Raw genomic sequence first — 27,225 nt, 5'->3', positions numbered from 1 at the left:
GGGAGCTCAATGGTTGGGCTGGACTGCATTTGTTAGTTTGAGTTAGGCTTCGTTAGGTTGAGGATAATAAAAAAACTCAGGTTACAAAGGTTTGGGTTGAAAAAGGTTAGGTTAGGAGGGTTTTGGTTAGGGGTAGGTTAGGTTGGAAAGATTTTGCATAGAAAGGATTTGGTTAGGAAGTCTTAGCTTAGAAACACTTAGGTTGAGAAAATCTCAGGTTGGGAAAAGCTTAGGTTAGGAGAAACTTAGGTTAGGAAACTGTTGGGTTGGGAAAAAATTAGGTTAGAAAAAGCTTTGGTTAGGGAAAGCTTTGGTTTGTGAAAGCTTAGGTTAGGAAAAGCTTTGGTTGGGGAAAGCTTCGATTAGGAAATGCTTAGGTTGAAAAAAGCACAAGTTAGGGAAAGCTTAGGTTGGGGAAAAATTGGTTAGGAAAAGCTGAGGTTGGGAGAATCTAAGGTTAGGGAAAGCCTATGTTAGGAAAAGATAAGGTTAGAGGAAGCTTAGGTTAGGAAAAGCTTTAGTTAGGAAAAGCTTTGGTTTGTAAAAGCTTAGGTTGGGAAAAGCTTTGGTTAGGGAAAGCTTTGAGTTAGGAGAAACTCAGGTTAGGAGAAGCAAAGGTTAGGAGAAGCTTAGGTTGGGATAAGCTTAGGTTAGGAAAAAGTCAAGTGTTGGGGGAAGCTTTGGTTAGAAGAAGCTAAGGTTAGGAGAAGCCAAGGTTAGGAGAAGCTAAGGTTAGGTAGAGCTTATGTTAGGAAAAGCTTTGGTTAGGGAAAGCTTTGGTTAGTGAAAGCTTGGGTTAGGAAAAACTTTAGGTTAGGAAAAACTCAAGTTAGGTGAAGCTAATTTTAGGAAAAGCTTAGGTTAGGAAAATCTCAGATGAGAGAAAGCTTAGTTTAGGAGAGATTTGGTCTTGGCCCAGGCTCAGTAAGCTTTGGTCATACTTGTTCAGGTTAGTAAATATTTGACTTGATTCAAGAGTTCTGTTGTGTATTCTTGAAAGAATAAGAACTCTCAGTAGAATTATTTCAATGATCTTTATTGAACACTTTATATTGTTGATCGAATACGATACAGAATAGAAAATACTAGAACAGCGCCTTTTGAATGTGTTTGTCCTTGTGTTTCAAATTCAATGCCTGTCTGATCTTTTTGAATGTTGTAGTGTAGAAATCTACAATAGATAACAATTAAGATTATAATGCAAATGTTTGTAATAATCATATCATATTCATGTATAATAAATTGAATCAGTGTTTTCTTCATTTCTGTGCAATATTTTATGTTGACTACTCTGTATAGGCGGTAGTTTAAATATATATATAACAAGTTCATTCAATTAAAATTTATCATTGTCATAAGAAAATGTGATCAAAAGTAAAGGTTTGTACATTGTTCACCACTTATTCAACTCCTGGTTCTTAACATTAAAGTTCTTTCCATACTCCAAGAGTCTCTACTTTTCAAAAATCTCTTTATCTTAACTCTTGAATCCTATCTCAATGTTCAATTATTCTATTCAATCATCTCAATTATTACTATAAATGTAAATGACTTGAACCTGACATAAATTGACCAGAACCTAATTGTTTTTTTATGTTTAAATTAGTATTTCAGGATAAAATTTATATTACCGAAACCTTTTTTCTTCTTCCTCTTCAATTTAAAAAAGAAATGATTGATATCTTCAAAAATAGGTAGTTGAGATAAAATTGTGCGATACAATTGTTAGTCATATAAACCAGAAATTACGAATTTCTGTTCTGTTTCAGGGTCAGCTTTAGAAACTTAATGTTAAACTCCCCAGAATAATATATAATTTCTATTTAATTCATCAATTGATCAATTATATTGTATTCCAATGTCCATGCTTGCCTGCAGTTACCTCTTCAATCACTTTCGAAGAAGTTGAATTGATGTGAACATTCATTCCAGCAATCGCTCATTTTGGAATCTTTAATTCGGCCATATATGAGTCATCTGTATGCTATTGGCTTCATTATTCACATTTCACAGTTCATTCTTCAATGTTAACATAACTACATTCTTAATTGTCGAGTCTAACTTCAGAAATTCAAACTGTTTTTTTTAATGTTTTAATTAGTTTTTCATTATAAAATTCATAGAAGCAACACCTATTTTCCTTCTTCTTTCATAAGAAAAATTAAGTTGATACATTCAAAAATAGTTGAGATAATAATATATTTAGAATCGTCCTTTCTTCAAAATAAGGTTAGTTTTGAAACAGCTATTTCTAATATTAAAATCTAACTAAATTTTTTTAAAATTTGCCCCTATGTGGTGGCAAAATTTCATCTGCCTTCATATTTATAGAATTTCTCATTAAAATTTATATAACCTCATGTTTCAGACTCTATCAAAAAATCTTGTGGGTTGACTGTGGTCATTGAGACCCAAATTGAAGATGCTTTTAAGGATTGGCTTAAATATGCGACAGTCAGAGTATTTTCAGTGGATAAAAAACAATCTAATTTTGTCGGTAATTAAAAGTACTATGAAATGAAAGTGGAAAGTTATTTTGAAAGTTCCTTTCTATTAAAACACTGTGATAAAATATTTAATAAATTATATCATCATACCTGAAAACTAAAATATAGGCGGGTTTATATGATACCAATTGGCAAGACAATTATATTGTCTTCTGAAATGTACAGCTGGTGTAAAGTATCAATTTTTATCTTTTAATTCTAGAGCTGCGTACACATATACGCACTTCCAACCCGCACCAAGCACGCTCCGCCCTTGTACCACCCTCCTACCGTCCTCGTTCCTCCATCGAACCACAGTCACGCCGCCCATGCACCCATCATTAACGTTATGGAAGATGTTAGATCTTCTCACATTCCCCGGTCGAACTACTGTTGCTCCCCGGTCGATCATCAATCACTCTGCTGGAGTGACGTTTGGTTGCAGAGCAGAGCGAAAGTTTGTATGCACCTTAAAACCATCATCTAGGCATGGCTGAATAAAATCTAATTGACAACATCAGCTGACGGTTTAAGAAGACAATTATTGTTTTGCCAATTAGCATAGTTTAAACCAGGCATAAATGTCAAGTGAAAATTTAGATGACTTATATTATTTGCTAGAAAGAATTGAGCTATTTTTGCTCACCACAGATGGAATTATCATACTAAAAATTCAAGATTTTTGAACAACTGCTCAATTCTTGAAATAATAGTTTTAAGTAAATATAAAGAAAATAAAAATCTCAGTACCCTTTTTTGAAATATTTTATCACAACATGTTTCGGACATTTAAACATGAAATGTCCAAAACATGTTGTGATAAAATATTCCAAAAAAAGGGTATGAGATTTTTAGTTTCTTTATATTTATATTACAAGTAGCCCTATGCAGAAAAAGAGTTAAAATAGTTTTAAGTTATGTTTCTTACAGAAAAAATGTTTTTGAGCTTGGCAGAGTATATTGAATTACCATGGTAATTTGGTTGTAATCATCTCAGTTTTTCAAACAAACTTTTATCATACTAATTTTTGTGGATCAAAATTAAAGTAATATGGAAATAGAAAGGGAAATAAAAATCTCAGTACCCTTTTTGAATCATTTAAATAATGATCAATAGTAGTGATTGGATAATTCAAAAAGGGTACTGAGATTTTTATTTCTCTTTCTATTTATATAAAAAGTAGCCCTATACAGAAAAGAGATGAAGTAATATGGCTTTTATTGTGTGTTTTTAATGTCAGCTCATCAATTTACCGCATTGCACTGTAATATTTCTGTTACATGAAGTCATATTTAAATAAATGGAAATATGATTTCGTATTTTGTGTATGGTTATATCATGGAAATATGATTTCGTATTTTCATCTCATTTCAAATGATTTTAGAAATACTACCATGTAATTGATAATTGTGATGTGGAGTTTTAGCACCATAAAATACTTTTGAAGTAAACAACTGGCGACAGATGCATTAATAAGAATCCAATAAATCGATTGTCCACTGTTCCGAATCATCAACAGCCAGTGCCACATTAATCATAACCTACAAAACTATCCTTTCCCAAAAATTTCAAGTGTCATAAAAATGTAAATCATGTGTGAGATATTATAAAAAGTACTTTATTATTATTATGTTATCTAAAGAGAGAAAATAAGTAAAATTATCTGCCAAGTGATAAAACCGCATTGTTCAACCAAAGTATTATTAAGCCAAACTTTCCTGTGTTCTAATGACTAAGAATCTCTTGTCGATAAATTACCAAAGACTAGCTATTAAGATCATTCATTGTGTAAACATGAAGCCCAAAATTAAGTAAGAAATAAAATTAAATGTACAAGTCATGATACGGTATGGAGCAACCAGAATGGTTAGATTTTACAAGCCTGAGAATTGTAGTGTTGTGAGGTTGGCAATGATTTTGCATCAATGTTCAAAATACTTTGATGACATGTCGCCACGTGGAGTTTAAGCACCATAAAATACTTTTGAAGTAAACAACTAAGCTTTAGAAGAATTGTAAAATGGAAAGAATAGATAGCCTAGTCGAAGTACCACTCAAATAAAATCGAATATTATTTATGATAAAAAGTAATCATGTTATCTATTAAGCGATAAGAGAACCATGCAAAATTGTAACTAAGCAATAATGAGAATTCTTTGGCAGAAAATAAAATTATAAAGCGGCTTGTTTATTATTGGCACATTATAAAAAATAAAAGATTGCATGTACAATTTGAGGTTAGAATCCTTTGTTTTGATTTAATACATCAATCGATCTTGGATTAATCGATAATTCATTGAATCGATATCTAACAAATCAGCTGATTGCTCAATCAACTATTATGAATTGAATTATAATTTATACTCACAAAATATATATTATATATACTAGGGAAGGTTTATGTAAATAGATAAGAACAACTATTATTATTACTCGAATATTTATTGAAATCTAAAAAAGTATGAAAACCAAGAGTACACAAAGCTCACATAAAAAATTAAATGTATATCATATTATAGCATCATATATTGAGATTCATTTATTGGAATACTCTCAGACTATTACCTAATTTATTTATTTGTGAACTTTTATTTATCTTTGTATAACAAAGTTGGAGAAACCCTGAATCTTAAGTAACCAATTACATCAGGTCTTACTAAGATGAGAAAGCCAATCAGAATGTGAGAGTGTGGAAGACAATTTAGTTTTAAGTTAGTCATAAGATTAGAGGTATTAATTATTGTAAAGAAGAACAATTGCCGGCTGTACTTTGAACGGCATCGGTCGATGTAGGCAGCAGAACTGCTGCCTCAGCGGTCAATGCCGTCTTCCTGGTTGCAGTCCACGACAATTCCACTGTGTAATTGTCACTCGGAAAGAAAATTAATGTTCTTATTCATTTTCTTTTCGACTGATAATTCCCTGATGAATCGTTTGAGGGCGCCAGCTTACGGACCAGGTTGCCAAGAGTTTTCCACAACCTGTGGAAAATTTCGGTGAGCTCTTGGTCAGTCAGTGGGCAGCTCTCGAGATTGAAGGGCTGGTTCCTTAGTGGAGATGGAGGTCGCGATTGTGCTGGTGTGGGGTGAGTGACTGAAATTCAAAACTGTTTTCCACTTCTGTTCTTCCGAGGAACATTATTCAAAATTTGAGCAACCTATTTTTATTTTAAATTTCAAACTTGAACTTTGTAACCTGTGACACTCAGAGTTACAGCCGGCACTTTCTTCTCCAGTGTAAATTTGTTAGGTTATTTAAGCAAAAGAATGTATTCAATTATATTTGAGAACTAAATTAGAGGTCAGATTATAGTTAAATAAGGAATTAAGTTAGGGTGGAATAAGACAACATTTGCTAATATGATTTGTAGGACAAACAATTGATTTAGTTGAGCGACCTCACTAATTTTGCTATAGTAGTAGGAGACAAGATAACTATTTCACATAATTAAGTTTTGGATTTCTTGTAATTTTCTGAAAGTTTGGCTGCTGAAGTTTGATTGAAATGCTAATATAATTATGTTATCCCATTCTAGATCGATAGTATCAGTTATAATTGCCGTGCTATTTCCTGATTAGATGCATTTCAACTGTTATAGTATTGTAATTATTTTAACTATTTTGTTAAAGCTTGATTGAAATGCTAATATATGTTATCCCGTTTTAGATTGATAGTATCAGTTATAATTTCCGTGCTACTCCCTGATTAGATGCATTTCAACTGTTATAGTATTGTAATTATTTTAACTATTTTGTTAAAGTTTGATTGAAATGCTAATATAATTATGTTATCCTGTTCTAGATTGATAGTATCAGTTATAATAAATTGCCGTGCTATTTCCTGATTAGATGCATTCCAACTGTTATAGTATTGTAATCATTTTAACTATTCTGTTAAAGCTTGATTGAAATGCTAATATATGTTATCCCGTTTTAGAACGATAGTATCAGTTATAATTGCTGAGCTACTTCCTGATTAGATGCATTTCAACTGTTATAGTATTGTTATTATTTTAACTATTCTGCTAAGGTTTTATTGAAATGCTAATTTATGTTATGCCGTTTTAGATCAAATGTATCGGTTGTAATTGCTGTGCTATTTCACGATTAGATGCATTTCAACTGTTTTAGTATTGTAACTATTTTAACTAGTTTGTTCAAGTCGAGAAGTTAAATTTGAACTCCCGAAGTGGATTTATTGTGGGAGCAGTTAATTAGTTCCACAGTGTAAAAGAGGAACAATCCAGTGATTCCTTCTTGAAAAATATATCAAATTCAAATATATCCAGCAAAAGTCTTGGGAAATTTATTGAACGTCACAGTAGAATAATAGTGTCAGTTCTGGTCCTTATTGGTTTCCATCCTATTTTGTATTTATTGTCCTATACCAACTTAAATCTGAAACAATCTAAATTATTTTCTTTATTATTTTTCGCCACACTGCACAGAAAGCAGCTGTTTTCCAGTCCCAACGTAGATCTGAAAGACCTTGTTTGCAGACGACGTCAGAAAAGGGTTTCTTTTCCGGTCTAGGCCAGAAAGTTGTCTCTTTCCAGCCGCTTATGGCTGGAAACAACGCGCTAATTATTATTAATAAGTCATCCGCTAGATCGGGCGAGTGTCCACTTTCATAATAAGCTGAAGTCGCCATGATTTTAGTTCCAGTTTCGAATCAAACTAATTCGCTTCGCAACCAGTTTTATTCAATTATTTATTGTTGATTAGTGCATTCCGAATTTTCAAAAATGCTTGAAGATGACTGTGGTATTCCAAGTGAAATTTTAAAAGAATCTGAAATCCTGACTGCAAATCTTCTACCACTAAAATCAAGAGATAGGTACGATAGCTTAACGAGTATTCTTTATTTTGTATTCTTTATTTATTTTGTCAGCAATACCTGTAGTGTGGCGAAAAATATCGTTCGCACCACGGGCAAAAATGTTTTTCCAGCTCTCAATCTTTTCTAGTCCTCGGCCTACGGCCTCGGACTTGAAAACCGATTTCGAGCTGGAAAAATCTCATTTTCTGCTCTAGGTGCGAAATATACTATTGTTTTGTTGTTGTTGAAACTTTGTTAATACTCAATAGTAGTTCAATTTTGTGGGTCCTAAGACGGACTCAACCGGGTAGCATAATTCTGCCCATTCTGTCCCCTTCTAAGGGGAAGAGGTCTCCTTGTACCTTGGCAGTCCTTTGACCTTATATTGAACTAACATAAAAACATTTTTTTTTGTTGGAAAACTTAAATTAATTTTTCTTTTTACTCTTCAATTGATTCTTTTACTTGATCTAATTTTAAGTGATTCATTACTTTGTGGTTTCATTAGTAAGTTTTAGATTTAAGGAAGTATTGCCCCACAGGAAGGACGAAGATTATAATAGATTTGACTCAATATTCAGTGTTTCTCTGCTGTCCACCCCACCAGTATTCGGTTACAAGAAGAAAGCTTATAAATCATTTAAGGAAGAGATGAAATTTTTTTGAAAATCCCTCTCTCTGGCTTGTGATCTCGACCTGTGAGGAGCACATGGAGAATAGGGCATTTCTTCAATTAATTTTCAAAAAAGCATCAAGCCATTCCCTTTTTTGAATGTCGAGTATATATATTTGATGTTTGATTATTTTGTGAACTCAGTGTTGTTAAAGAGTTCTTAACTGTAATTCATTCCCGTGAATATATCTTTGATACTGATAGAAATTTATAAGAAATCTGGACCATACATGAGCCCTGCCGAGACGAAAGGACCTGGCTAATTAATTATTTGAGATAATTAATTATTCTACGAGAGCTACAAGAACATCATTATAGTGAGTGTGCAATTTGTCTTAAATGAGCTCATTTAATAAAATAAGGCCTTTGTCAGTGAATTGGGGAATTGATTAAAGCACTGTATAATTTTTTGTTCAAATTTAAGAAATTCACAACATTTCAACCAATATCATATAAGTTATAAGAACTCTTTTTGAATTTATTTGATATAGGAAGCTTATTTCCATGCACGGAACGAACTCATAAACCACAACCTCATAGAAATTCACAACGTGTCGACCACTATCATATAAGTTATAAGAACTCTTTTATGAATTTATTTTCTATAGGAAGCTTATTTCCATGCACGGCACAAACTCATAAACCCTGAGATTTTGAATTATTATCCATTGATCAAAATATGTTCTAGTGAATCTATAGTCTGAACAGATTTCAATTTGTCTAAATTCTGAACCGACTTGAAGTCCACGTATCAGTATTGAATATACTTATATATTTTTACAACTCACAATATTGTGAATGCTAATAAATCTTGTGATAATTATTCAAATATTGGAAAATTTATTTATTTAAAGAAAATTATGGATATAAGGATATTTTATATATATTAATTTATGGGAATATATTCTATGTTTTATGTCAGCATACAAGATCTTAGAAGTTTTTATTATTTCCTAATTCATCTCGTTATATTTACAGTTTGAGCTGTCTTGGTACCAAGCATTTTCATTCTGCAGCATATATATTATTAAGGAATTAATTAATATTGATCTTATTCAGAGCATTTACTACTTATCATCTTTTGATGAGAATAACACTATTCAGCCAGAAAAATCTTACCGATAATTACATTAATAAATCTACAGTATATCATATGAGGATCCAGAGAACTGGCGTTGTAAGTTTCAAGGAAGTTCAAAAGGGTAAATTGGTGCATACCTGTATTCATGACAAGCGTTTTAAAAATCAACTAGAAAAACCATAGTTGATCTTCATCATTCTTAATATATGGTTACTGATAATCAGTCACCAACTATCTTTTTGACTTCCTTATTGGTATTCTTCCATAACTTCACAGAAGCAGCGGTATTGATCACCAGTCATTGAACCCTATGCTGATTCATTATATTTGGAATATTCATGCATCTACTACTGAGCTAGAGCTGTGGTCTGAACCCAGCATATTTGCGAGCCGGACGGCCTTAACTTATTGCAAATTTATTTGCAAAATAGGGATTTTAGCAACCGCTCCAGTATATATCAAAAATACCGCACCACATAAGAATGTTGCCCAACATGGATGGCAATATATTATCTCTCCACATAAGGTACCGGTTCAAAAGTATGGCTAATTCATCATCTATTTATAGTTAAAAATGATGATTGTCATGATGTGCTTTCAATGTCTATTTATAGTTGAAAATAATGGTTGTCACGACATGCTTTTAACGTCTTCTAATAGTTGAGAATAATGGTTGTTACAATGTTTTTTCAACTATTATTCAACGTTGAAAATAATGTGGAAACGGCGGACATTTTTTCGTGTTTTCAATGTTGAATTTCAATGTCTCTTCAACGTTAAGGTATTACGTGTTTCTAACGTTATTTCAACGTTTCTGTGCTACCTGGATATTCATTATCAGCCTATCCTATAAATAATAATAATATCGTGTGACCTGGCTGGCTCAGGTCTGGTGTCAGAGTTTTCAGGTCGCAACTGATCCATTTCAGGGCCTCTGACATTACCTTACGACCACTTTTTAGGCAGCCGGGACCGACAGCTTAACGTGTCCATCCGAAACACGGGAGCGGCCCGAGATAAATATCTTTCCCGGGCCGGGATTTGAACCCGGGCCTCTGAAACGTAAAGCCAGCATCTGATCCACTCGACTACGGCCACTCCATATCCTACGGCCACTCCTATAAATGATAGTGGACTTTTATTTCAGAAACTAACTGCACTTGGAGATCCAATAGGACCTCTGGGACCAACTATCATAGAGAAGCCTAACAAAGTGGATGATGACTTGAAGGTGGTTACCGATGCAATCAATGCACAAAAGTTGAGTCCTGACCTCGTTAATCTGATTGCCAGTAGAACGGCTGATCAAAGAGCTGCCATAGATGCAGCCTACTTGAAGGCAACAGGCAAGGTAAAAATAGCAGTTCACAGTAGAAGTGCCGTTTGCACAGATTCAGCTCAAACAGAATATTCGTAATTATTATTGAACGAAAATCCAAATTAAATGCTGCAAGTCACCCCGAAGACTTCTGCTACTACAAATATTGACAACAGGGTAAACAGCTGGAGAGAAATTCGATGAGCGCTACTATTCCAAAACTGATTAGCAATTGAGAGGTACTGGGTTTGATTCCTGGATTGACAAATAATATTTTCGGATAGTATTGCTCATCGAATTTCCATCTAGCTGTTTACCCTGTTGTCAATATTTGTAGTAGCAGAAGTTTTCTTGGTGATTTACAGAATTTAATTTGAATTTTTGTTAGATAATAATTCATTGATTTATTAGCATTTGAATAAGTGCAATATCCCAGTAATTTCCATATGTAGAATATTTTTGTTTCCACTGGATTGAGTTCATAATGAGGGCCATATGCACCAACTATGTTTTATGCTAAACCATGACAGATAGACATAGCAGTTCACAGTAAAAATGCTGTTTGCGCAGAGTCTGTTTGCACAGAATCTCTGTTTGAACCAGATAGAGTCCATATTGAGGGCTATATGCACCAGTATATGGTTGATTGACCAGTTAATATGGTCGCATTCATTCTCCCTCCAGGTTGAGTTGTTAAGCCAAATTTGGAGAAAGCGACCCCTAGAGGTACGTACAGATTTGTGAACATCATGAACGGGATGCAGGAATTTTGCAATATGATCGCACTGGTGGCTAGCAGGTAACACGTGCTCCGCAAGGGTCTGATCAAAACTGGATGAAACTGAATATCTACCTACTAAAATATTCAAGAATTTGAAATAGCCATCCTCGGTAAATAAAGAATCTATATGCATTATTCCATGTTAATAGTCCAGCAGTTCAGACGTGATGATGAATCATTCGTGGATTTCATATACCATACGTGAATGGGCGAGATCATTCTTCTGTTTATTATTATTCTTTTTTTCACAGATAGTAGCAGGCATTCAAAAGGCACACCAGTGTTTCATGTTTAGTCGGGCCTAGGCCACAAACTCAAGTTCTGTCGTAGATTTGTCAAACTCTTTGAATAAGGATGATAATTATAATATTGTTATGAGTTTCTACACTAATAAAGCACTTGAGGCGATTTATACTGATCAGCTTTATTTCTTATAACACTAACAAACGGGAGTAAAACTAGTCACAACTCTAAACTGATAAACAACCTAATAACTTGCACAGAAATATCACAAGCGTATGTTGAGTCACTAACCAGTATAATAACTGTTTAAGAATAACTATCTTCAGAGATAATAACTATATAAATAACTAAAAAAGTCTATTATATCACTTTATCGAGTCTCTGTTACAATTGAAAGTAGAAAACTATTCCCACTCTGGTTTCTGACTCACCCCGACTACAACACGCACCATTTATAGGCAACAGAACTTTTGAGAAGGATCTGGACGTGTCGATCACGTCCGACCAGACACAGCACTTCTTGATTACCAGAAGGTTCCGGAACACACTTGTCATTGGTCAACGGCTCCTTGCACCAAGACTTGAACTCACTCGGAGAATCTAGAAGCCCCTCGCCACTGCTGCCCTTCTAAATGCCTCATCCATAACAATATAAATGATTTTAGATGATTCATAAGTAACTTCGAATGTGAATAATGGTTGAACGATCTAAGATATCGATAAGCGCTTTCAACCATTCATTTTCTCTTGTCAGTATTGTGTTAGAACTCGTAGAGAACGGACGTATAATGGTGTAGTGATAGTGTAGTGTAGAAGTAGTGAGTCAGCAGTTTGTTCGCGATCAAAAGTGGAACAAAAATATTGCATAAAATATCAGTCGTCGACCGCGGAATTCATGCAAGCAAAGTGACCTGCTTTTCGCGGCTGTTCTAAAGCTCGCGTTCGCGTTTCCGTGTGCGTGAGTGTTGATACGAGGGCTGTTTGAAAGGTATGTTTTCAAAATATTTCTAACTTAGTAAAGCAACCTAGTATTCCTACAGAAGAGCAAGGAAAACAGGAAGCCACTAACGGTAGTATGGACACCAACACCATGCTAAATACATCAGAAATCCAGTGTTCACCGGATGAATATATCTAATTAAATAAACACGAAACTTCAACCGAGCAGGTACTTTTCATCGCCTGGAAGGAGACTGATGAGAAGAGGAAGGAATTGGAGAAGAACAACTTGGAACTGTTGAAAAGTGCAGGATTTGGAAGCAAGATTTCTGAATATTGAGAAGAAGATTCACAGCTCACAGCCTACCAGCTCAGCAGCCGAGAACTACTCAACAAATGAGGGAGAATTGGCCAAAGAAACGGAATGGATCAGGACTTGTACTAAGCGGGCTACCAATAAGAGGAAGCTCAGTACTCCATCGCCAGAAGTCAAAAATGTGTCTGCAAAAAGAATTGAACAGAACTTGAATTCTAAAACCACTGACGTGGAGAAGAGAGAGAAGAAAGAAATGCCACAACCCCCAATCATAGTGGATGGTATCAAGAATCTAGATGGACTCCTTAAGAGTTTGAAAAAAGTGTTGCCAGCTGACAAATTTAGAATAAAAATCTCGAGTAGAGTAACGTTCAAGAGAAATGCAGTCGACTCCGAAACTTATTGGAATGTTACCAGAGAACTGATCAATGACCGATTTAACTGGCATTCCTATGAAGATAAGCAGTCGAGACCAATAACAGTAATGATTAAAAAACCTCATCACTCTTGTACGGACATGATACTGGAAGATTTGAAAATACGAGGATTGAAAGTTCTAGAAGTTGTGAATAAGCTAAAGTGGAAGACAAGAGAGCCATTGAATAAGTTCATAGTCTTATTCAGCGCGGAAGAAAATATAAAAAGAGTTTTTTAACTTGAAAATATACTTGGTTGCAAAGTGGAAGTGGAAGCACTGAAGAAGGCCAACCTGATACTGCAATGCAAACGATGCCAAGCATACGGTCACACACAAAAATACTTCTATAAATGATTCTTTCACTAAATTAATTAAGGGATAATTTACTTTAAACTTCTAATTTATCGATTGATGAAAACAGAAATTTACAAATAACAAATAGATTGGCCTAAAATATCGGCTCACAAATAGAACATTTAAAATCGAACAAGAAATTTTCACAAATAGGTCTTGGTAACTATAAGAAGAGATCTGAACGGTGAGGATTTCAAAAGGGAAGTGCTGTCTTTTCTCTAAGCTTCTTGGCTAGACCTTTCTTCTGAGAATCTCGATGTAATAATTTGCATAAAAATTTGCCATTGGTAGAACGCTTGTGACGTAGACATGACGTCAGTGGCAAGCAGTAGAATATAATTCTTTTAATTACAATAATAATTCAATTTATGTAATTCTTAAAACTGCTTAATCTTATAGACATAGTTCCTCTCATACAATGTACATGTGCTAGCGTAAATGATAAGGCAGGGTTGTTGTCTGATAATAGATTAACATGTGTTGCTTTCAAACGATCACCTTCTTGGTGCTATTTCTATGCACTATGATTGGCTTAGGCTTGCCAAAGAGATTTAATTACCATGTGGTTCAGTTGAATTAAATTATTAATAAATTAATATTCTTGTACAATTTTTATTAGGTTTGAGACTATTATAATTAATTTCTGCCGTTTTATCAATAATATAATTTCATGCTATGACCTATTTAGTTACAATAAGACCTGACATATAATATAATTTCTTAAATAATAAATAATTTCAACGATAATACATACATTTTATTTTTTTTATTTGAAATTCTTGGTCCTTTATTGATAGTTTTATAATTTTTAGGGATGATATTTTACCTTGCATGAAAACCGGCATGACATTTGACAATACTTTGAATCAGTCAGCTGTGGTCAGGCTGCTTTAAACATCTGATCGATAGTAAACAAAGTGTAACCTCAAAATCAATGAGCAATTCATAAACAATTTGTGCTTTATTTGCAAAATAATTATAATTTTATTGAATAATTTTCCTAGAAAATATTCGGTACAGAACGGTACTCTTATCTAATATACAGTTATTGATAAGTAAGCTTTATCGCTCGGTCGCTAACTATTCCTTTAGCAAATTCTTTCATTTTAAAAGGTAATCACAATTTTCTCTCTTCTCATGAGATCTATTTGAAAGATTCATCACACAAAAGCCCCCAGGATATTTTAAATAGGTAATTGGGAGACGAGTCGAAACAATGACTATTTGAAAAATCCGATATTGTGATGAATACACTATTTCATCTCCTTACTTCTACGAAAACTCCACACTTAACACTAAAAACGATATATCGTGCACTTTTGGCTACGAGAAAATAAATAATGATTGTTCCTTTCATTGGATACAATCGAAATACAATAATTAATGAGGTCTCTTTGGATCCTTCATTAAAACAACTCCACAACTTCCATTCACGGGTGGCTTATGAGCAGACCCATAACTATAACAAATATACAAAATTTCACATATTATCCTCTTAGGATTCGAACAGTATTTGCAACAAATATAGACTTTCATCATTTTTTCATGGTTATTACAGGTTTCGACTCTTTATTCTGGCTTTTACATAAATTGGGTGAGAGTGTGATTTTACTTCGGTGACTTGACAATCGTCTACCGTTTGACTCGAGCAATTCCTTATTTGCGCTTAGTACGTTGTGTACAAACAGGGTTACACTTGAAATGGCTTTCTTGATTTTTACCAATGCTGGTTACAAATGTTAAGTCTTCAAGATTATATTTATCAATTTGAATTTCAATTCATGATCTTTTGATGCAACGATATAAATTTCACATTTAAAGGTAAGAATTTCATTTTCTTTTTTAGCTTTTTAGCAATACATTCATATGACATAAAACATGCGCATTTCGTGCAAATTAACATAAATATATATTTTTTGATTGCGTTTTTTATTTATAATTTCACATTAAATAATAGGTTACATTAATTAATAACGATATTGCTTCGATTCTATACATTGACTCTATGATTTCGCACACATTGGTTGGTGGGACGAAGAAAATTATCGAACAGGCTTTGGTTCTGAATAGATTTTTTCTATCGATTCTGTATTTCGAGGTTAGATTTACACATTTTTTTCAAATAAACTTTGTTTATTTTCTTTCCTCCTATTCACTACTAACTTCATGTTATTTCTAATTTACAATTATTTTCCGTGGATAATATAATTCTTGTTTCTATTTTTCAGTTGTACAGATGATACCAGGCGATTTTTCCTGTGATGACTGTGACATGAGGCGGATGTCTTGAACAGGTTGGTAATTTTTAGAGTTGTTTTCAGTTTCAATTTCTTGACTTATAGTTGATAATAATTTCTTCATTTGATGTGGATTTAATAATATTTTCCTCATTAGCTGAGATGCGGCGAAGTTTAGGTTATGTTGATTAGGCTGCAGTAGAAATATGCTAGTTTGCAAAGATGTGATTCAATGGGTAGGCTGTGACTATGAAGAAGTTTGATAATTGTGTAATTCACAACGTAGCTTCCAGTTGATTAAAAGATTATTATTTCCTCAAGCCCCCATCTAAATTTGATTTCTGATTTATTTCAAAGTTTCCGTTCCAATTTGCAACTATCCGTTTTATCAAACTTGGCTTAAAACGAATGTGCCGGTGGTGTAGATCATTTCCTACAAATTCATTTCCTCTTGGTCGGCCGGTGACATGCAGTTTGATATTTTTAAACCTTACATGCCGGTGGTGTTTGTGTGTTTTTTCAAATAATCTTTTCCTTTTCTGCATGCTGGTGTACAGTCGGCTTGATTTTAACCATACATGACTGCGGTGATTGTAGGTCCTTCCTGTGACTATTTTCTTTTTCTGCATGTTGGTACAATGTTTGACGTGGGACTTCAGCCTAACACATGACGGCGGTGTAGATAGGTTCTTCTTGAGACGATTTTTCTTTTCTGTATGGCGGGGAGAAATTTTGATATTCAATTTTAGCCTAACGTGACGGCGGTGTAAATAGATCTTTTCAGATATTTTTCTTCTTTCTTGAATTGTTTTGCTGCTTGTGTATGGTTTTGATTTATAGGTTTTTATTTTCAGTTGTGATTTCAATTTGTTGTAGGTTTTCAATTTACTTCTATTGTTTTGTGAACTATCTTCATGAGTGCTGGGCTTATCTGTTGCAGGTGCTGTCCTCGGTGGATGGACAGTGATGTGGGCGGTCGACGGTCCGGGCTGCTCTTCAACGTGGTCGGCAACGTCCTTGGACTCCTGGTAGTCGGCGCGCAGCGATACGGCTGTCCCCTCTATGCCATGGATGACGTCCTCGGCTTGGCTGGTGATGTCGTCCGTTTCCTCCTGGCGTTCTGCGGGGTGCGGTGCGATCTCAGTCCTAATATTCTCGGTGGGTTGGTTTTCCATACACGTTTCACGTTCGCTTGCTTTTTTGACTTCCTCCTTGAGTATGTCTACTTCCGCATGCATGGGCTCGATCACTGGTCCAAATTTGATTTCCTTTGCATGACACTTCTCCTCAATTTGCTGTGTTACCGTCCTGCTTTCCTCTGCTGCTTCCTTCAACTGTTGTTCCAGTTCTTCAAGATCAAGACCTTGTTCACATGCTATCCGCACCTGTCGAACATCTTCGATTATTTCTTCATTTGCTTGTATGTTTCCTTCAAATGCATTTTTTATTGCTTTCAGGATGGCGTCCCTACCCAGCGTGATAAGGAGCATAGGGTCTTCCTTTGATTGTCTGTTTTCTTCATATGCGTCGTTGAATGCTTTCAGTCTGATGCTTACTTCTTGCAAGGAAAGGGTGGGTGTGCGGTCCTCAACCGGCGGCAATGGTTCTGTGACGTTAGATGTGGGCATCTGAACCTCTGGAACGGTGGTACATGGGCGTTTCTCCCGCGCGACATCTTCCGTCTCTGAAATCGCTGATGTGGCCACCAGGATGCGGTGTGTTTCTTCCATAATTTATTGAATGATACAATGATGCGAGTGCAGTGAAACGTCCGCGAATATGTGAGGTTATGTGCAAGATTACAAATGAATGACCACAAGTTGAAATAGTGTAAAAAATTCGTTGAAGTGAAGGAATACAAAAGTGTGCTTCAATATTATGTTCAGTGATGAAGTGAATCAAAGTAGCAATATCGTTAACATAAAATGATAAGAACATACAGGATATAATGGACACTTATGCGGCAATACAGGTACGCCTCTTATAATTTATTATTACTATTATTATAAATATTTTACTCTTATAATTTCTTGCCGCAATTCTATATATAGGGCTAGTATTCTTTGCAAAATTTTATATAAAAGGAACAGTGTTCTGTTTGAATTATTCCGCAATATATCCGTGATTTAATTTTACTTCCCTCTTTATGCTTTAAAAATTTAAAAAATGTAAATAACTTCAATCCTCTTTTCCGTAAAATTTTATAAATTGTTTCAATATAGACCTAATATTCTTCAAATAATATGACCTTTCTTATGATATCTCTTATACCTATGACTTATAGTATGACCAATTTTCGAATAACACGATAATAAAATTCTGAGTTCGATTTTTTCTCTAAAAATTCATCAATCGATAGATTTCTTTTCTGTTCAAGAATTGGGTATGGTACGTCTTGTTATTTTATATAACAATGAACAGTTAATATTAAATCTGAAGAAATTCACAACCATAAATTTTTCAAAAAATTTTCCCGTTGTCAGCGCTATAGTATACTGAGCAACTAAATAATCCTCGTAGTCGATTATCCACCTCTTCAATGCCTATCACTGTTGGGCGCCAAATCATGTGGTGCGGTATTTTACACGCCTCACATACGTAGAGAGATTTGCCAAATCATGTAGTGCTGTATCTAAATGCCTCACGTTGGGCCGGCAAATCATGTGGTGCGTTTTTTAACGGCTTCACACATGTAGAGTGAATCTTGTACTGAGTCAATGGTGTAGCGACTATAAATTTTGCAATTGCGTGTGTGGACGCTGAGTGTACACCAGACTGATTGATTCACTACAAGATTCAATACAATTGTCGGAATCGCGGGAGGCCTAAACGCTCGCTCACCCTTGATTCTTCTAATGACAAATTGTATAGTGATGAAATTTTTATAAGTAGTGTAGCGATCGCTAAACACTGAATACGGATACCTTAAAATTATTACCTGTGAAGAATGAGCATACAAAATCATACAGGTCGAGCAAAAATCCCGATGTAGATAATTTACGGGACTGCGTCTCTAATAAGTTCTGAGGGATTAAAATACGGTATTTGGACCAAATATCGTTCAGAATATACTTCGAGAACAGAGTCTTGTCGGGTTTTAAGCTCTATTGTAGGAATTTATATGATCTATGGCTGCATCTGCTGTACAATTGATGTGTTCGCTCCAAAGTCGAGGTAGGTAACAGATAAAAGCTGATATATGAGCAGGTAAGGACAAAGAATAAATATCTCGATCTGACCCCACTCGCTACATCCACTTAGACCTGTTCCAATATCCAGCTTAATTCAATTATTCCAATGATCGTATTTGATCGGTTCTTGATGATATAGAACGTATCAGACACAATAATGGACAGGCTCAAGAAATAATCGAACTCAGAAAGCGAATTAACAAAACTGAAATATATTATAATAAAATATGTAATCATACAGTGCAGGTTCAGAATTTGATTTACAGGTTGATAATAATTTAGTATTAATAGAATAGTTAAAAATTTTCTTGTGCTTGCATGATACCATGCGTGATTCAACAGAATTTTACAATTGATAAAATTGAACAGTTTTGAAAAGATAGTGAAAAAATGAATTATAAAATATTTTTAAAAATGCTCGGGGTCGTGGTTCTGGCAGCGGAGGATAGCTAATCAACTATAAGTTCTTATGAATTCAATAGGAATAAATTCTAGGCTCTTAATAACTAAAAGCGCTTGTCGGCGTGGCCAATACTTTAACGAAGAAAATTTTATATTTTTCTGCACTGAAATATTTTCGAAGCGTAGATTGGGGCCCCTTTTAAAACTTATAACTCACGTGAAATTCCTTGGTGGTCGTGGTTTTCTTCTTTAGATCAAAAATCGTTTGATCGGCAGCGGGTCCAGGCTTCGGTTTCAGCACGTGGGGAATTTTAATTTAATATTTCATTCACCAAATTAATTAAGGGATAATTTACTTTAAACTTCTAATTTATCGATTGATGAAAACAGAAATTTACAAATAACAAATAGATTGGCCTAAAATATCGGCTCACAAATAGAACATTTAAAATCGAACAAGAAATTTTCACAAATAGGTCTTGGTAACTATAAGAAGAGATCTGAACGGTGAGGATTTCAAAAGGGAAGTGCTGTCTTTTCTCTCAGCTTCTTGGCTAGACCTTTCTTCTGAGAATCTCGATGTAATAAATTTGCATAAAAATTTGCCATTGGTAGAACGCTTGTGACGTAGACATGACGTCAGTGGCAAGCAGTAGAATATAATTCTTTTAATTACAATAATAATTCAATTTATGTAATTCTTAAAACTGCTTAATCTTATAGACATAGTTCCTCTCATACAATGTTCATGTGCTAGCGTAAATGATAAGGCAGGGTTGTTGTCTGATAATAGATTGACATGTGTTGCTTTCAAACGATCACCTTCTTGGTGCTATTTCTATGCACTATGATTGGCTTAGGCTTGCCAAAGAGATTTAATTACCATGTGGTTCAGTTGAATTAAATTATTAATAAATTAATATTCTTGTACAATTTTTATTAGGTTGAGACTATTATAATTAATTTCTGCCGTTTTATCAATAATATAATTTCATGCTATGACCTATTTAGTTACAATAAGACCTGACATATAATATAATTTCTTAATAATAAATAATTTCAATGATAATACATACATTTTATTTTTTTTTATTTGAAATTCTTGGTCCTTTATTGATAGTTTTATAATTTTTAGGGATGATATTTTACCTTGCATGAAAACCGGCATGACATTTGACAATACTTTGAATCAGTCAGCTGTGGTCAGGCTGCTTTAAACATCTGATCGATAGTAAACAAGTGTAACCTCAAAATCAATGAGCAATTCATAAACAATTTGTGCTTTATTTGCAAAATAATTATATAAATAACTAAAAAAGTCTATTATATCACTTTATTGAGTCTCTGTTACAATTGAAAGTAGAAAACTATTCCCACTCTGGTTTCTGACTCACCCCGACTACAACACGCACCATTTATAGGCAACAGAACTTTTGAGAAGGATCTGGACGTGTCGATCACGTCCGACCAGACACAGCACTTCTTGATTACCAGAAGGTTCCGGAACACACTTGTCATTGGTCAACGGCTCCTTACACCAAGACTTGAACTCACTCGGAGAATCTAGAAGCCCCTCGCCACTGCTGCCCTTCTAAATGCCTCATCCATAACAATATAAATGATTTTAGATGATTTATAAGTAACTTCGAATGTGAATAATGGTTGAACGATCTAAGATATCGATAAGCGCTTTCAACCATTCATTTTCTCTTGTCAGTATTGTGTTAGAACTCGTAGAGAACGTATAGTGGTGTAGTGATAGTGTAGTGTAGAAGTAGTGAGTCAGCAGTTTGTTCGCGATCAAAAGTGGAACAAAAATATTGCATAAAATATCAGTCGTCGACCGCGGAATTCATGCAAGCAAAGTGACCTGCTTTTCGCGGCTGTTCTAAAGCTCGCGTTCGCGTTTCCGTGTGCGTGAGTGTTGATACGAGGGCTGTTTGAAAGGTATGTTTTCAAAATATGTCTAACTTAGTAAAGCAACCTAGTATTCCTACAGAAGAGCAAGGAAAACAGGAAGCCACTAACGGTAGTATGGACACCAACACCATGCTAAATACATCAGAAATCCAGTGTTCACCGGATGAATATATCTAATTAAATAAACACGAAACTTCAACCGAGCAGGTACTTTTCATCGCCTGGAAGGAGACTGATGAGAAGAGGAAGGAATTGGAGAAGAGCAACTTGGAACTGTTGAAAAAGTGCAGGATTTGGAAGCAAGATTTCTGAATATTGAGAAGAAGATTCACAGCTCACAGCCTACCAGCTCAGCAGCCGAGAACTACTCAACAAATGAGGAAGAATTGGCCAAAGAAACGGAATGGATCAGGACTTGTACTAAGCGGGCTACCAATAAGAGGAAGCTCAGTACTCCATCGCCAGAAGTCAAAAATGTGTCTGCAAAAAGAATTGAACAGAACTTGAATTCTAAAACCACTGACGTGGAGAAGAGAGAGAAGAAAGAAATGCCACAACCCCCAATCATAGTGGATGGTATCAAGAATCTAGATGGACTCCTTAAGAGTTTGAAAAAAGTGTTGCCAGCTGACAATTTAGAATAAAAATCTCGAGTAGAGTAACGTTCAAGAGAAATGCAGTCGACTCCGAAACTTATTGGAATGTTACCAGAGAACTGATCAATGACCGATTTAACTGGCATTCCTATGAAGATAAGCAGTCGAGACCAATAACAGTAATGATTAAAAAACCTCATCACTCTTGTACGGACATGATACTGGAAGATTTGAAAATACGAGGATTGAAAGTTCTAGAAGTTGTGAATAAGCTAAAGTGGAAGACAAGAGAGTCATTGAATAAGTTCATAGTCTTATTCAGCGCGGAAGAAAATATAAAAAGAGTTTTTTAACTTGAAAATATACTTGGTTGCAAAGTGGAAGTGGAAGCACTGAAGAAGGCCAACCTGATACTGCAATGCAAACGATGCCAAGCATACGGTCACACACAAAAATACTGTAACAAGGAGCCTAGGTGTGTAAAGTGTGCAGGTAAACATCAAACAAAAGACAGTACAAAACCCAGTGATACTCTATCAAAATGTATTCAATGAAAGCGCGGTTAAGAAATTAACTTTCACACAGATTGTCTCAGAAGAAAATAGACCAAAATTGGGAGAGCCAAAAAGTGAAGTAGGAGATTACAGTAATATTTTGCAGCTCATATTGGCCAAACTGGAAAGACAAGAACAAATAATCACCTCACTGCAGTATAAATTTCAGAAGTTAGAACAGAGTAAACTACTGCAATTCAAATGATTCTTTCACTAAAAATAATGGAATGGAACGCAAATGGATTGTTACAACGGCAACAGGAGTTGGAAGCAGTTCCAAACATAGGAAAAATAGATATATGTCTTATATCTGAGGCTAATTTTACAAAGCAGTTGTTTATAAAATTTAAAGGCTATAGGATCTATCATGCTTAACATCCCAGCAGTGTCGCAAGGGGTGGGAGTGTCATCATCATCATCAGAGACAATCTACATCATAAACAAGTGAAACTCAAATACAATTGACAGGTATAGCAGTGAAAGCAGTCAATTATCATTTTGTTGTTGCAGCTATTTACTGTCCTACGAAATATTCAATTAGAAAAGATGAATATTAATTTCATCATTGCTTGTTATGTTAGGAAACAAATTCATTCTTGGTGGGGATTCCAATGCAAAGCACGTGCATTGGGGATCGCGCTTAACAACACACAAGGGAAGACAGCTCTATGAAGCAATGAGAGAGATGAGGTGCGAAGCTCTTTTAACTGGTAAACCAACCTACTGGCCCACCGATACGATAAAAGTTCAAGATCTTATAGATTTTCTTCTGACAAAGAATATATTGGTAAATGCATTTAGAGGATAGTTTCGATCTAAATTCGGACCACTCACCCATCATTTTGACTCTGAGTGATTCAATTCTACAGAAGGAAAATGCTTGTCCTGCGCTAGTCAACAGCCACACAGATTGGGATGGTTTCCAAAAGATGCTGGATGAAAGAATAGAGTTGAACTCGCCATTAAGAAACGAAGAACAGATTGATCGGGAGTTAGAGAAGTTTGTTACTGATATCCAACAGGCAGCATGGTTTAATACTCCACAATTCAGGAAAAGAACCACTGGAAATAATTACCCTGCGGGAATCAGAGGAATGATTGTGGAAAAACGAAGAGCAAGAAGGAGATGGCAGCAATCACGTTCCCCTCGAGACAAAAGAGTTTTAAACAATCCAACTCAAGAACTAAGGAGAGAGATTCAATGAATCAAAAATGAATCAATTAATAATTACTTGATAAACTTAACAGCAGAACGTAGTACAGACTACTCACGCTAGAAGGCAGCTAAAAAAATAGAAAAACCTATTCATCAATCTCCTCCTCTCAGGAAGCAGAACAGATAATGGGCAAGGAGTAGTGATGAAAAGGCACAGACCTTTGCAGATCATCTTGTGAACGTTTTTCAACCAAATAACACAACTGAAGAAGACACTTTAGAAGCACACGAGAACATCTTACAGCCAAATCAAGAAATAATGTGTGTCACAGTAGAAGAGGTTAAAAAAGAAATAAGAAATCTGAATAACGAAAAGAACCCTGGATTTGAAATGATAACTGGCTCAGTCCTCAAGCGCCTACCAAGAAAAGCAATAGTAAAATTAACACACATTTTGAATGCCTCTTTCAGACTCAAATTTGTACCAGGAATATGGGAAGTAGCAGAGGTTATAATGCTACTCAAGCCAGATAAAGAGCCACATGAAGTATTATCATATAGGTCAATATCATTGCTAACTGTGCTTGCCATGTTGTTTGGGAGGATTTTACTGAGTATGCTAACACCAATAATTGAGAGACAGCACATAATTCCAAATCACCAATTTGGCTTCAGAGTGGAACACTCAACAATATGTAATGTAAGTGAATGTAATAGAAATGAGCTTGAAGAGAGAAAAGTTTGTTAAGCAGCTTTCCTTGATATAGGGCAAGCTTCTGATGGAGTGTGGCATGAAGGGCTTCTTTTCAAACTGAAAAAAGTGCCACCAAAGCAATTCACAGATATATTAAAATCCTATCTGACTGACAGATACTTTAGAGTAAGGCATAAAAATTCATATTCTGATTTGAAGGAAATAAAAGCAGGAGTTCCTCAAGGAAGTATTCTAGGACCATTTCTCTACCTACTCTTTACCAGCGAAATCCCCAGCCTTGAAGAGAATACTACAGCAACATTTGCAGACGATACAGCCATATTATCAGTAGACAGTAATATTCATATTACAACAGGAAAACTACAGAGATCCATCAAAAAAGTTCAAGGTTGGACTAGAAAGTGGAGGATGAAACTAAATGGAGCAAAGTCGATTCACATCAACTTCACCAATAAGAAGGACCTGCCCATACCAATAACAATTAACAACCAAGTTGTACCATATGCCAATGATGCCAAGTATCTAGGTATGACCTTGGATGAAAAATTCGCTGGAAGGCCCATGTCAAAAAGAAGAGAGAGGAACTTGGAATCTCAACTTTTGGGGGTCACTGGGGGGCGTAGGGGTATTGAAAATGTTGATTATACACCATCAAATTAATGCAATTTTACGTGATTTCCACTGAAAAATAACATTTCATTCAAGGTTTTTTGTTCAAGTCAGCTAATTATTATTTTGATTTCCCTTTGAAAATGTCATAGGCCTATGATTTTTTTATAATAAATAAATAAATGATTTTATTCCCATCATAAATTTCACTTGACATTCATTTTAAGTTTTGGAAATTATATGACCACTTTGACAAGTTGTGTGGTCATTGTTAGTAATGTATTCAATTGTAATTACTAAATTGTTAAGACATAGATTAATTTTTTTTCGAAGTTCAGTTCATCACTTCACAGACATTTTAGCGCACGACGTCTGTAGCATCCTGTAAACTTTAATCACTATTCCCAACAAGCCAAGATAACCAGCAAGAAGCAAAAAATCGAATATAACAAGACAACATACATGAGTAGATCTCTGTACAGCACAATGATATACAAACATACAATTAACAAAAAAACAAAGCAGCAAACAAAAACAATAAAAAAACTGAAGAACAACTGGATTCATGAATTTCTAATCAACATAATCAACTCTAAATAAACAGTAATACAAAAACTTCAAACCGGGTTAATTCTTAGAACATCAACATCGGTTTGCATCCACGGCCATGCTTCAATTCTCTTTAGAAATTTATTAGAATAGAATAGAATATTTTTATTTCACTTGCTCATAACAACAAAAAAGTTTCACATATCAACTTAAAAAAAATGTAGTAGTTAATAAATTTACAACTGCATAATATCAGAAAAATACATAGAATTATAACCACATACAGAAAAATAAAATTTTTATCTTTTTGCAATTAGCCTAACTAAGTAAAATATTAGAAACAAATAATGATTAGGGCAAGTGAAACAAATTACTACTTGCAAGGTGGTAAATAATAACACTTGAGTGCAAGTGGGAGTCAATAATAGATTTTAGTTGCAAATAACAAAAGCACACACACTCACTCTCTCTCACACACACACACACACAAAAAAATTAATTATCAGGGCAAGACTCAGATATCGGTCAACTGAACAATAGATCAAGATGCAACAAATTTAATTCGATAATTGAAATTGATAAATAGGAAAGAAAAAATCTGAAATTGATAATTTCAAAGTGCTGGTCTATGTGGGCTCATCTCAAGACAGTAAACCATTGCTCAACATCATCTGGGAGATATTCAAAAAGCCAAGGCCTCAATTTCGATTTGAACTTTCTATATGTATTTATACTTTTCATGTCAGGTGGCAGAATATTATGAAACTTGGGCCCCAGAAACAGAAAGCTTTTTTGGAAAAGAGTACATTTTGCCCTAGCTCCTCTCAACAAACCCAGAGTTGCCTGACGTGTCTGCTGGGTATGATTATTCTCAATTATTTTGGGTTGATCATTGCTTCCACTCATCCTGTAAAACAGAGCCAGCACCTTGAAAACATACAAATATCGAAGAGGAAATGCATTCATTTGTTTAAAGTAAGGAAAAGAATGTGTTTGTCTATGAACCCCAACTATGACCCTAATTGCTGACTTTTGTAATGTTATTATTGATTTGAAGTGGGAAATGTATGTTGAAGCCCAACATGCAATCCCATAATCTAATTTGGAATTTACAAATGCAAAGTAGAGCTGATGCAAAACACCTAGAGGAAGAAATTGCTTCAGATTATAAAAGACTCTCAACAGATTGAGTAAGTGTTTTCTTAGACCAAGAACATGAATACTCCATGTCAATCTGTCATCCACAACCAGACCGAGGTATTTCATGGACTGAGCTCTCTCCACAACAGTACATTTTCACCGCACTCTTCCACAATCAATCTCATGATATAGTTGAGGGACATCTAAAACAAATGACGATGACAAGGAGAAAGTTAAGTAATTTGTTTTAGTGGCATTCAACGTCAATTTATTATAATTAAACCATAGGCACAGTACATCAAGATCTTGCTGCATCAATACCTGTAATTCAAGAGAATTTCTAGATGTGTAGGAGAAGGCAGTGTCATCAGCAAACGATGTTGCATAGCCATTGAACTTATATGAGAATAAATCATTCATATATACAAGAAACAGAAGTGACCCAAGAACAGAACCTTGGGGCACACCGTTATTAATCCTGAGGGTTTTACTATTTACACCGCCAATACACACATACTGGTGTCTGCTCTCCAGGTAGGATGTCATCCATTTCAAAGCCTTACCACGGATACCAGCAGCATTCAGCTTTTCAAGAAGAATTGAATGGTCAACTGTGTCGAACGCCTTCTTTATATCGAGAAACAGTCCAGTAACCTTGGAATTCCTAACATTTAATCCTGAATATATTTGAGACATAAAGTTATATAAATCCATCTCAGTACTTGAAC

The 27,225-nt window shown here is 34.8% G+C and overlaps 1 protein-coding gene across 1 annotated transcript in view; it reads left to right on the top strand.

The window, feature by feature from the left end:
- The window catches only part of LOC111049535, a 101,407-nt gene that overhangs the window by 10,880 nt on the left and 63,302 nt on the right, over window positions 1-27,225 (top strand). The window contains exons 2-3 of the mRNA XM_039440421.1: window positions 10,207-10,410; window positions 27,032-27,097. Coding sequence (XP_039296355.1) covers window positions 10,207-10,410; window positions 27,032-27,097 — 270 coding nt within the window. The remainder of the gene's footprint in view (window positions 1-10,206; window positions 10,411-27,031; window positions 27,098-27,225) is intronic.

This window comes from Nilaparvata lugens, chromosome 13, assembly GCF_014356525.2.
Source record: "Nilaparvata lugens isolate BPH chromosome 13, ASM1435652v1, whole genome shotgun sequence".
NCBI lineage: Eukaryota > Metazoa > Arthropoda > Insecta > Hemiptera > Delphacidae > Nilaparvata > Nilaparvata lugens.
Note: the sequence above shows the minus strand (reverse complement) of the source record. Positions and strands in the feature narration are given on the sequence as shown.